The sequence below is a fragment of the Clarias gariepinus genome, chromosome 24 (genome assembly GCF_024256425.1).
Source record: "Clarias gariepinus isolate MV-2021 ecotype Netherlands chromosome 24, CGAR_prim_01v2, whole genome shotgun sequence".
NCBI classification, from domain to species: domain Eukaryota; kingdom Metazoa; phylum Chordata; class Actinopteri; order Siluriformes; family Clariidae; genus Clarias; species Clarias gariepinus.
In genome coordinates, this window is record NC_071123.1 from 16900337 (window position 1) to 16913128 (window position 12792).

Sequence of the window (12792 nt, forward strand, 5' to 3'; positions counted from 1 at the left end):
TTCAGAAATACTTCAATCTTTATTTAAACTAGCATATGCAAATAGTTATTCATGCTGTTTAATCATCTTCAGATTTGGCTCATGTCAAAAGAAAAGCCAAAACCTGGAACACGCTTTAAATATCAAATCCACAACACTGTAAGACTGTAAGTGTCAGTATAAGTCATTATATCCAGCAAGGAAGAGAAACCTGAGCATATACATTTGCAGATCACAAGCCACCAACTTTAGACTAAAGTGTGCATAAAACATGTAAACACAACCTTTTAATATATATGAAAATATTTAACACAGTTCAAAATCATGAAAGAGTGCCATATGAGGGTGCAATCCACTAGGAAAATAAATTCCTAAAAAGTCCCAAACACGATAACAATATTGCATTGTGTGAAAGGTTCGTCTGTCCGCCGTAGTGTACGCGTTCATAGTAATGAGGTTATTGAAATGGAAATGAGATAATTAGTCAGGGTTATGGTGAGTGTGAGCAGCACATTTGGCATCACTTGAATATATTAGCAATAAATAGACAACACAGAATCGCGCCTTAGCTGCCAGCATAGCTTGTGTCTGGTTCGTAAGACTGAACACATCTCATGGCTAAACCTCGAGATTAAAAAAAAGTACCGTTCGTTAAAACAGAGTTGCGAGTTTCTAACACTCGCAGTTTAGTGTAGAGCTTATGTGTAAGAAACTTTAAAATGTAGCAACACTTCTGGTCTACAAAAAAAAAAAATTATATATATCATCACCTGATATTTACTACAGTTGAATATTTAAGACACTTTCAGATAATCATATAATATACATTACATTCACTGACCACTTTAATAGGAACATCTGATCGGCCCATCATGTGGGAGACTACAACAGATATCCTAATGCAGAAACAAGGCAAGAGCTTTACCATGTGGTCGGTTAAAAAACAACAACAAAAAGAGAGTCCAGTTGGGTCAATAAGCTAACAAGACTGAGACACTGATGTGGTCTTCTGCTGTTAATATTGTTTGTGTTTGGAGATGTTTTACTCCTCACCATGGTTGTAAAGAATGCTTTTTTAAATTATTAATCAACAGTTCCTGTAATTTCCCAAACCAGCAGCAACCATGTCATGGTCACTGTAGTGGAGATCTCATTTCCACTGCTTATAATAATGTTTAACATGAAGCTCTTGACCTGTATCAGCACTATGACTAGATTTTATGCACCATGCATCTGACTGGATACCTGCATAAATTTGCAGGTGTCCATGTTATCCAGTGGCCAATGAGTGTTTAACACTAATACCATAAGTAACAACAAAATAAAAATAACTACCATGAACCGACGATAAAGTCTACTACACAGCTTCTTCCCATTACATTACAGACACAGAAAGTGACTAATGTTAACACATATTATGTGACATTTACAGTTCCAGCAATGAATTCATGTAGAATCCAATCAAACACCTTTTTCCCAGGGGAAAAACTGAACCTTTGAGGTGACTTTCTGCCCTGAGTCTACACTGTAGTGACAGCAGAAATAAAAACACAGTGACTTGTCCCTTAAGGCAAACCTGACGATCCTGGAATCTAAAAATATATCACAACGAAAATATAGAGCAACAACGTTAAAGTAACACTTCAGAACTCTTAGGACCTATTCGAAGGCACCTCATCACTTAACTTTTTCACACAGAGGCTGAACCTTTAGTGTAACGCTAGTATTCGTTATACGTTCTCCTCGTCCCACATGCACAGCTGCTTGCGTGACGTGTAGAAGTCGAAGCGGTAAGCCTTGCTGCAGCTCCTGATCCCGCACTTGTACGGGCTCGGCCCGTGCCCGCGGCAGTACTTCAGCATGCACGGGTACCACTCCAGCCTCATTGTGTAGCTGCACAAGCACGGCTGCCACGGATCGGTAGTAGCGCTGCAATTTGCCATGTCTGCGCTCTCTGCGTTCACGGGGAACGCCTTGAACACAGAGCCTTCCACACCTGCACAGAGATATACACACTGTAACATATGAAAAAGAAAATGTAAAGGCATTTTTTTAAACAAAGCATCAGAGGTCAAGCTCTAATTATCATTTGGTGATTACATCTTATTCAACGGTACGGTAATATGTTACTGTAGCGCAAATTTGTGTCAGGTCAGATTTTACCAGTGACATGAATCACCAGCGATATTACATCACTTCTGATATGACATCACTATACCTCGATTAAATTTGCGATACTATAAACATCATGATTTTATAATTAATCCGATTAGATGGTACATTTTTCCAGATTTTATTATAATTTTAAATAAAAAAAAAGTTTAATGTAAAAGTAATTAAATGTAGCCCGTTCCATATAACGTTAGTTTTCTTACTTAAAACCAATCGTGGCATTTAAACAATACAAACTAACTTCAAATACAAGAGTTTAACATTTAACTGATGGCACGAATCTGTGTCATCCGCCATAATTATGCCATAATAAAAAATAAATAAAAAAACCTGGCAAATAATTCACTCCTACCACACAGATTGAAAATATGCAAATAGTTCAGAGTGCGCCTCCTGCAGGATTATAAAGAAACGACAAGGTTTATCGCCTAAAATTCCTCCAAAGTCTCAAAACTTCACTTGACTATGAACGGGTGGGCTTCTAAAGCACTAATTAGCGTTTATGGTGTTTTGAGACTTAACAGACAGACGTAAGCGTTTGTAAAGAGTGCGTCTGAGACTAATTCGGAGGCTGTTAACGGGCAAAATTTTTGATAATGTAACACCATAAAAATGTGGTTCTGTTGCACCACTCGAAAGCTTCTGCACTCGGTACAGAATCGTTTGATCATCGCTCACATCCAATCAATCTCAAAAACAGCCAATTCTGGTACCTGGTCGATAGCCCGGTTCATCTCTATTATAAATTATAGTAAATTTTGGAGTCATACATTTTTGGTACTACGTGAATCACCACACAGAACAATTACGATTTATGACTGAATCAATCACCCCCACCCCCATCTCTACATCTGACCATGCTATATATTGTTTTCCTACAACACCATGCTTAGAATCAATGCTCTGTATGCACATCCATCCATCCATCCATCCATCCATCAACATATTAAACATGGTCCAACATGGAGCTTTTTTTAAAAGATACAATTTAAGATGAGGTTACCTATATTAGATATAAAATTCCAATGTTGAAGAAATAACATGCAAGCTTAAACCGAGCTCTGTTATTTGCTTCCCAAGCGCTTGTGTGAAGCGCAGCTTAAAGTCCTACGCTCATGAAAGATTTTAAGGAATGCCACCTGTCAGCTCAGACAAGGTAAAACATAAAGACATAATATACTGACATCATAAACGCCCTAGAGATCCACCTCAGTAAAATATTAGGGGCATTTTCTCTCAGGTTTTCCTTTTGCTTTCATTCAGTATTATACCCGTCTGTGGCAACTCGTTATATAATTCATTCAATAGTACACTTATTTAATAAGCGAGAGAGAGGGAACGAAAGAGAGAGAGAGAGAGAGAGAGCGAGGTTAGAACACTAACCTTTTTCTCGCCAGTATTTGACGTCCTGTTCTCGTGTGTAGATGAAATCATGGGCGTCGCGGCACATGCTGCGGATGTGGGAGCTGAGGTGCCAGGATAGGGTCAGATTCACCACCATGTTCATGCTCATGCGCTCCAGGCCACGCTTCTCCTCGGCGGTCCGCACCAAGTGAGGGTTTTTCTGCAAGTTTCAGACAATACCATCCTGTGTTTAGGGTACATTTTAATGGTAAAATGCTTTTTATAACACAACAGATCCATGTCTCACCTGTCTCAATCGGACCATGGCCTCACTCGGGATAATCTCCCCATGTTCTAGCCTGGTGATGAAACACAGGCCCTGGTAGTGCGTCTGGCCCCGCTCTGGTTCCCCCAGCACCAGCGCCCGCACAATCTTCACATGCTGAGAAAAACCACAATGCCAGTTAAGAGTCAACAAAACATCACAAACTCATCATAATCCAAATATCCTCTCGCTGGTCTGTCAAATCTCTCAGTTGAATTATATTGTATAATCTATACCTATAAAGCATTGTTTACATAGTGCTATAAGACCTAGTATGTTGTTCATGGAGGAATGGTTAGCTTGCCAAGACTCTATCAAAGAACTGTCAGCTCAGCCTGATATTAATTTAGAGAATGCAAATATAGCGGCTCAACTCGTTTAACTAATGATGTTACAACTGGCATACGGACAATTCAAATCATGTTCGAAGAAGACGCATTGACCTGAATATTACGCAGAATAGACAGGAGAAACCAATAGTGAAAGGGTGTGGTGTATTGGTTATGAATCCGATCAGGGTTTGTTGGGGCCGTTCACAGAAATCAGTGGATTTAAGATCTGATCATAAAGATATAGAATCGCCTATGTTTGACTATAGAGCAATAAGTTTCCATTCCTCATCTAGTAAAAAATAGCGAAATGCTTATTTATAGCGCAATTGTTCGATTATCCCCACTCGCCATAACGTGCAGGAAACACGCATGGAACACGGCTGTGTGAATGAATAACAAATCGAAACTCTGCGCTGAACGTTTTAAAATAAACACACACTCATCAATCACTTTGTTTTTGGTGGCGCAATCATGGTTATTCATTAATAAGCAACGATGGCAGACATAGTTTTGCTAGCTAGCAACACCCAGAAATCAAGTGGTATACCATATTAATTGCAAATTTGATGTCAGTTAAAGAAGGGGAGTTGTGACTCATGTGGCTAAGGCTCTTGGGAAACTGAGGATCTGGGTTTGAGCCCCGCCATTGGTGGTCGTTACATCCAAGTTCCCAAGCCCAGTTAGAAAATTGGGAGGGTTATGTCAGGAAGGGCATCCGGCGTAGAAATCTTTGCCAAGTTGAGAACCCCATTGACGAGAGCAGCCGCAAAAAAAGTTTCTGTCTTTTAAAAAGAGTTTGTAATATTCCCAGACTCGCGATGGCATGTTGATGTGGCAGCTGTCGACTCTTGTGTTTTGCGTCATCATGATAATACACGTATTAATAATAATATTTACAATCCGTAAAAATTAAGTGATTATCTGCCGATTTCAATAAAATTTCAAAAATAGTCTCTAAAGCTAAAATTCCAGAGTCTAGCAAAGGACCACAACCAATGGGTTTTCCCCATGTCCATGGCCAAGCATGCACGCGTATCATGCTTACTTGCTTTTCAAATTTATTGGTTTAACAACTTATAAAAACAAAATAAAAACATTTTTTAGTCCATATTGTCTTAATGCTGGTTAAAGTCAAAAGAAAACTGATACGTTTAATCAAGTCAAATCTTAGACTGGTTATTTTTGGTCTATTGCTATGCTCTCTTCCAAAATTAATCACACCGAGGAGGCCACGCCATGGGATACATTCCCATGTCAATGGAGTAAGCCAATCAGATTACTCAAACCCAACCACTGAATACTGATACTGAAGCGTGTGGTCAGCTAAGTGTACAGTATGTATCAGATTCTCTGCTGTACCTGGGTCTAAGACTAATATGGACCTAAAGCTAAACCTAAAGTTGCAGACAATCAAGAGTTCAAAGATGAACAGCTGACTAGGAAACACGAAACTCGAATCCAACCTCGTTCTCTGACCCCAGAGCGTCAGCTGCCATACAGACCCCACACTTCATTTGATTGCCGAATGCTAATCTCCTTTAGGTGGGACACTGAGCATACTTTCTAGTTGTATTAGTCTGCACAAGTTGGTTTTTAATAAGTAACCAAATTACTACCTTCCTCCATAATACAGGAAGCAGCCAGGTTTCAAATCAAAGAAGCAGCAGCCAATAAAAGCAAGATTAATTAGAAAAACAGACATTCTTTCTAAAAGGTCTAAAAGCTAATATTTGGAGGAGTTCTTTGGGTAGTCATGGTGTTGAAGCTCTTCACTGAGGTAACAGTCATGAAGGAGAATTTGACCCCTGGTGAAATACTGTGGGCTGCTGGAGTGAAGACATGAAGGATAGTGACTAATACTGCTTATTCAGAGTGTCACTGGTACACAATCAAATTGTAGTTCTAGTAGGAGCCTGTAGTAGCTAGGAGAAAAAACAAGAAGAAGGAAAACTTCCACATTACGATCCACAAGCGCCAAAACAGGGAAATCGATCTGGTTTTGTTTTTGTGATTGCAGACAGTAAAAGAAATCTGATTAGATTAGCAGGTCAACATGATTAAATCTTTTACAGACCAAGTTGGGTGAGGTGACTCCAAACACTAAATTTTATTTTCGTATTTGGTAGCGTTTTGGGGTTTTGTTTTATACTGGCATCAGGTAGGTCTTGTCAGATATGGCAGCAGTGCTGCTGATGAAATGTGATCACAATGGTCAGTGCGGGACACATTCAAAACAAAACCAGGTGTGAACAGATATTCATCTCAGATTGCCAGATATGGGCATTAATGCCAAGTTTTAGCATGATTTACATATGAAGCACTGAAAGATTATTACTTAAAAGCTATTATGATTGCTGAAGAGTATTACGTCTAAAACAAGTCGAGGGCTGTGTGGCAGCTAATGGACTGTACTTACAGAGGGGGAAAAATTTCATAAATAGCTTGGATTGACTGAATTATTAATTCTGAGCACAACATGAATGCATCCTTAGGAAACCCAAACCAAAAACCAACTCCCCAACAGTGATTGACTGATGGTACTTCCAGGGCGTTTTCACATTAGGGCCCCGCTAACATTTCTGAGACCCCAAGTCTGGTTCGCTCGAACAGTGAGAACACAACCGCTCCACAATTAGGAACCCAAGTTGGTGCTGGAGTCCGCTGGAAAAGGTGACCTCGAGAATAATATGGTGTACTCGGGCACAGATCAAATCAGATATGGAAGCCTGTCGTATCTGAGAACGGAAGTAGATCACTGTTTAATGCTACCGGTCTCCTCAGAAATCTCTCTGGGGTAAGTATTGTAACACGTTCCAATCTCATCCTCTGACCTACACAACAGCCATAGGTGATACAGTAGAAAAGCAAGCGAGAGCGTCATCTTGATTTCTTCCGAACCGTCAGTAACATTAGGCATAATGCGAAGACTGACTTCCTTGTTCACTTCCTTGTGTTTAATGGCGGCCCACAAACCAAGTAAGTGCATACTGACCCCAACATGCCTGCGGTGAAAACGTCTGTAGTTAGGCACCTAGTTAAGGTAAGTCTCTCTGGATAAGGGTGTCTGCCCGAATGCTATCCATGTATATGGAAATGTAGACGCTCCATACCAGTTTGAGACCCAAATTCAGGCGGACACCTGACCTAGGAACAAAGAGTCAAATTTGACTTGTGTGTACAAAAAAACCAATGTATCATCTACATGGGTAATGTATGTGTTTGACAAGGGTTTTTACTAATTGACCCAAATGATTTGACTAGGATTGACTGACACTTCACTACATACAGGCTGTTTACCTAGTCTGGGAAAAAAACCTTTTGTAGATGTTGTGTACTCTTAAGACGACAGGAATACCTTTACTACCATTACTTCTTGCTCGGAAACAACTTGGATCCAGTACTCAGGCATACTTATAACTAATCTATGCATGAAGCAGTTAAAGCTTCCTGAAAAGAGCTTCTTGCCCTCATGGGATGAACCAGATGAGCAGCACATGCATGGAGGTACAGAAACCAAATGAGTTAATCAGAAGAAAAGACATGACAATCTGTTCCAGGACAGTTTGGGAATACAAGGTAGAAGCTCCAACTGACATTTAAAGAAGATTTAAAGAACTTTATTAATTCCAGAGAGAAATTGCATTAACAAGTTGGGGGGAAATAAAAATGTACAAAAATTTATCATGAGCAGAAAGGACAAGGTAAGGTGCATGTAAAAGATCAAGATCCGCCATTCATGACTGTTACGTTAAAAATAAAGTATGGATGCAGAAAAAAAACTAAAGTAGTTTAAATACACAAAATAAAGTGATTAGTTAAATATATCACATGAAACTGGATTTTTAAAAATAATAAGTATGCAGGATCCTGAGGTTTAAACTACAAATGTGTGCTGATAACCTACATTCAAGTTTCAGAAATCAAAGTACAAATATAGTCCTGTCAAAATATATATATATATTTTTATATTATTGACATAGACAAATGTACAGAACCCTAGAGTGATCAAATCTAAAATATATTTTCTCCCTGGTTTGTTTGTCTGTTTTAATGATTTGTTCCCATGTATTGTTCTTAATTTGCTTGCTTATTTTACTAAATAATTCCCATGGTTTGGGTAATTTGTGCACAGATTTAGACGTAACACATAATTTAGCAAAGCAAGTGCACAAACTAAAAAACTATTATTATTTATTTATTATGAATAATTTTATTAAAACAAACATAGCTATGTTTTTTTTACTGCATTCACATTATAAATTATGGCCACACAGCTGTTAAGTCCCCGATCCCCTTATCCTGTGAGTTCTCATCACATTGTGTGTGCATGGAAATGCTCTTATTTTCACAATTTAACATAGCTCTGGTTTTTACTTATGATTTTTATTGATCTCCATTCATGATTTTTTTCCCTGACCACATTTCTTAACTAAATTAATGGTTCATCGCTACCATTGCAGGTTTTGATGACGTGTGGAACGGTTCTTAGTTGTTTTCTTTGCTTAATGCAGCCATATAGTTTGGCCCTACTGAAAGGGTGATTTTTATTTATTAATTTAATTTTGGTGCTATGTACTGCACTAATACTTTGAATTGCTATCCTATATCACCCAAATGAGGACAGGTTTCCTGTTGAGTCTGGTTCCTCCTAAGGTTTCTTCCTGTTGCCATATCAGGGATTTTTTCCTGAGATAATATGGGTATAAAAAATCGATTCAGTAATGAATTGTGTTTTTTTTTTTGTGCGTGGCGATCCACGCATGACATATAAAAACTATTTTTACATTTATAATAGGAATGACGAAAACTGCCTGGTTTTTAGGTTTATTGGTCATGGCCGATCAGCCTCAGATATAAACGATTCATTATCATCAAGTCATTATCATTCATTATTTCATCATCAAAAATTGTGTCTTAAAAGCCTTCTATCTGCCTCTCTCTCCAAACTCTCTGAGCAAATTATTTTTAAACCCACTTATTACGTATGCTTACGCAGGGCTGGCAACCCTTAGTTGAAAATTCTGTGTGAAAAGTAAAGTTGAGTTTCAAGACTTAGGAGGTAGGACTCAGGAGGTAGGACTCAGGAGGTAGGACTCAGGAGGTAGGACTCAGGAGGTAGGACTCAGGAGGTAGGACTCAGGCGGTAGGACTCAGGCGGTAGGACTCAGGCGGTAGGACTCAGGCGGTAGGACTCAGGCGGTAGGACTCAGGCGGTAGGACTCAGGCGGTAGGACTCAGGAGGTAGGACTCAGGAGGTAGGACTCAGGAGGTAGGACTCAGGAGGTAGGACTCAGGAAGTGTTTAAGGCGTTAATTGTCTCTGTTTCTTTATGATTCTACAGATGGCGCACTCTGAATTATACACACATTTTCATCACATGTGGTAGGAGTCAAATATTTTATAACTATTTCTTTACAAATAATAATTATGGCACATGACAGAGATATGTGCTTCTCAGTTAATTGTTAAACTCTTGTATTTGAAGTTAGTTTGTATCGTTTAAAAGCTGCGCTTGCTTTTAGGTGAGAAAACTAATGTTATAAGGAACGAGCCACATATAATTAACTGTTAAATGTTTTTTTCCCTAAAGGCTGCAAATGGTAACAAAATCAGGGGAAAATGTAATATAGGATGGGGATTGTGATGTTTATAGTATTGGAATTTTAATCCAATCCATGCCTCATAGTGTTATAGTTGTGTTAATTTGTGTAAATTGTTAATTCATGTTGTACACAGCACTTTGGTCCTGGAGGAACATTGTTCTGTTTCAGTGTGTAGAATGAAAGCCAACATGACCTGACCTAGGAGTGATTGCTGGCTCCCATCTTTACTATATTCCGCACACACAAACTACCGCTCCAAAGTTGAGGATCACTTGCTTTTGTTTCTACATTCTACAATAACACATATGTAATTAGAGGTCAGCCTTTCTGGAACAGTTCTTGCAAGAACAGTACGGTCAAGTGCATTTGCAAAACCCATCAAGCACAAAGATGAAACTGTCTCTCATGAAGACCTTCCCAGGACAACAAGACCAAAACTTACCTCTACTGCAGAGGAGAAGTTCATTTAGAGTCACCAGCCTCAGAAATCACCAATTAACAAACAGCACCTCAGATTAGACCCATTATAAAGGATTTACAGAGCAGAAGTAGCAGAAACATCTCAATATCAACTGTTCAAAGGAGATTATTGTGTATTTTTGACGCCTTCATCATCTACATTGCAGTGTAGGAAGAAATAAAAATCAGGATTGATAATGGAGTTAGAAAGTGATTGAGTAAGCAATAAAAATGTTCTTAATGTGTGTAGTTTTTTTCCTTTGGTTTCCAGACTAGTTAGTAGAATGTCTGAAGCTGAACTCAAATTCAAATTCCAATTTTATTTGTCACATACACAGTCATACATAGTACGATATGCAAGGAAATGCTTAGACAACTGCAGTGACCTTAAAATAAAAGAATATGAATAGGAAATAAATATGAAAAAGAAAATAGAAGGTAAATTTAACTAAGAAAGAATAAAATAAAATATAAAATAAAATAACTGTACAGTACAAAATATACAATATAAGAAAAATATATGAAAGTTATAGAAAAAAAAAAAACAGCTTACACTATATAGAATATACAACTCCTCAGATCAGGTCTGACGTATTACAGACTGGTTCCAAAGTATCACTGGAGAGTATCAATAGAGTGATGTATGACGTATTACAGAGTATCAATAGAGTGATGTCTGACTCTTTAGGCTGCAGTCCAAACTCTAGTGTTATGGCTAATTTTCTCCGTGTGTGTGTGTGTGTGTGTGTGTGTGTGTCCACTCACCCGTTTGAAATCTGCCAGGAGGGTGATGAGAGCGCCGTCCGTGTGCCTGAACTCTACACTGATGATGTCCCTCTCGCTGTCCGACTCTAAAGTCTCCGCAGTGATCAGACCGTCGCTTAACCGCACCAGCACCTTCAGCTCTGAACACACACACACCCGCAACAACAGGAGCAGCGGAGCCAGAACCAGCAGAGAGACCCGGAGTGAGGAGGAGGAGGAGGAGGCTGAAACACGGCTCGGGGACATTAGTACACACGGGGACACTGGGGGAAGTCGCTGCGGAGTGGTTTAACACAACAATAGTGCATCATGTCGCCGGAGTAACTGCAACAATCTCAGGACAACGCAAAAAGTCATTTACACGCGCGCGCACAAAATCACGCATCTTCTAAAAAAAAAAAAAAAGTTCCGTCTTTTCCAAACTTCTTATCTTTAATTATCTCTCCTGCGTCCGACACTGATTTTTATTTTTTATTTTATTTATTTTTATCCCCAACTAAATTGCTGAGTAGGTTTCTCCCCCCACTCTCTGTTGGTCTTAGAGTAGTAACTTTCCCCCCCTTAAGCCCCGCCCCCGGTTCAGTTCTCACACTTTTCTCTATGGCGTCACTTCCTCCAAACTTCAGCAGCGACGCGCGCAGGAGCGCACAAAACGATTCAGTATATACACGTATGTGTATCAGCTAGTTTAAAATCGGTCGATTCTTTAATTCAAAGGAAGAATAAAATTACGGAAGGGCATTTTATTCACAAAGGAAAAAAATAAAAACAAATTTATAATTATTATATATTAATAATGATATTATATATTAAGTTGTAATTAGGAGACGCTCAGTCATAATTATGAGTTAGTAAGTCATAATTATGAGATGTTAAGTCATAATTATGACTTATTATGACTTATCACAATCATAACATCATAAGTCATGATTATAAGTCATAATCATTTTTAATGTATTTTTATTTGTGTGTGTGTGAAAGCAATGCGCTTCCATGTAAAAATAAAATAAACATTAAGTGATAAAATTGTGTTTTTTTCCCCCATTCTTATAATTGTCATAATTAAACCTATTCCTATTAATAAAGAATAAACCTATTTGTAAAACCTAAACCTATTCTTATAATTGTCATAATTATGAGATATTAAGTCACGATTCTGAGATAAGGCATAGTTCTGAGAAAGTAAGTCATAATTATGAGATATTAAGTCACAATTATGAGATAAGTCATAATTCTGAGAAAGTAAGTCATAATTATGAGATATTAAGTCACAATTATGAGAAAAGTCATAATGCTGAGAAAGTAAGACAATTATGAGATATTAAGTTACAATTATGAGATAATAAGTCATAACTCTTAGTTAGTAAGTCATAATTATCAGATAATTATAATTAATCTCCCCTAAATCTTCCCTTTATCCCAAAGATCCTGGCAAGATAGTAGCGGAGCAGTTTTTTACATAGAAATATTATACGCAAACTTTATCACTCAGGATTTAGCCCCCATCACGGGACAAAGACAGTCTCTTTGCTTGTGTTACTTTACCTCAGTCCTGTTGTTGACATAATAGATTTTAGTATTCTCCTTCACAGATTGGAAAATGCAGTAGGAACCGCACTCTCCCGGCTCAGATCCTATTTAACTGATTGGTATCAGTTTGATTAGTTATCAGTTTAGTGTCCCACAAGGTTCGGTTTTAGGCCCACTGTTTTTTTCTCTTAAAATGCTTCCTCTGGGAACATAATTTGTAAGCATGGTATTAGTTTTTACTGTTATGCTGATGAAACAAAATTACCATATGGAGAAAAGCCAG

At 38.3% G+C, this 12792-nt stretch overlaps 1 protein-coding gene across 1 annotated transcript; it reads right to left on the reverse strand.

Moving 5' to 3' along the window:
- On the reverse strand, positions 1–11667 carry oafb (OAF homolog b (Drosophila)). The gene is made up of 4 exons (XM_053485686.1): positions 10980–11667; positions 3803–3937; positions 3535–3715; positions 1–1975 (listed from the first exon to the last, which is right to left on the reverse strand). The coding sequence occupies exons 1-4, from the start codon at positions 11223–11225 to the stop codon at positions 1710–1712; spliced, it is 828 nt and encodes a 275-aa protein (XP_053341661.1). The 5' UTR covers positions 11226–11667; the 3' UTR covers positions 1–1709.
- Positions 11668–12792: the final 1125 nt, after the last annotated feature.

Coding starts and splice junctions, on each gene's coding strand:
- oafb (XM_053485686.1), bottom strand. CDS start 11,225: ATGTCCCCGAGCCGTGTTTCAGCCTCCTCCTCCTCCTCCTCACTCCGG. Junction 3,938..10,979: donor TCCTGGCAGATTTCAAACGG/GTGAGTGGACAC, acceptor GGTTTTTCTCAG/CATGTGAAGATTGTGCGGGC. Junction 3,716..3,802: donor CCATGGTCCGATTGAGACAG/GTGAGACATGGA, acceptor TGAAACTTGCAG/AAAAACCCTCACTTGGTGCG.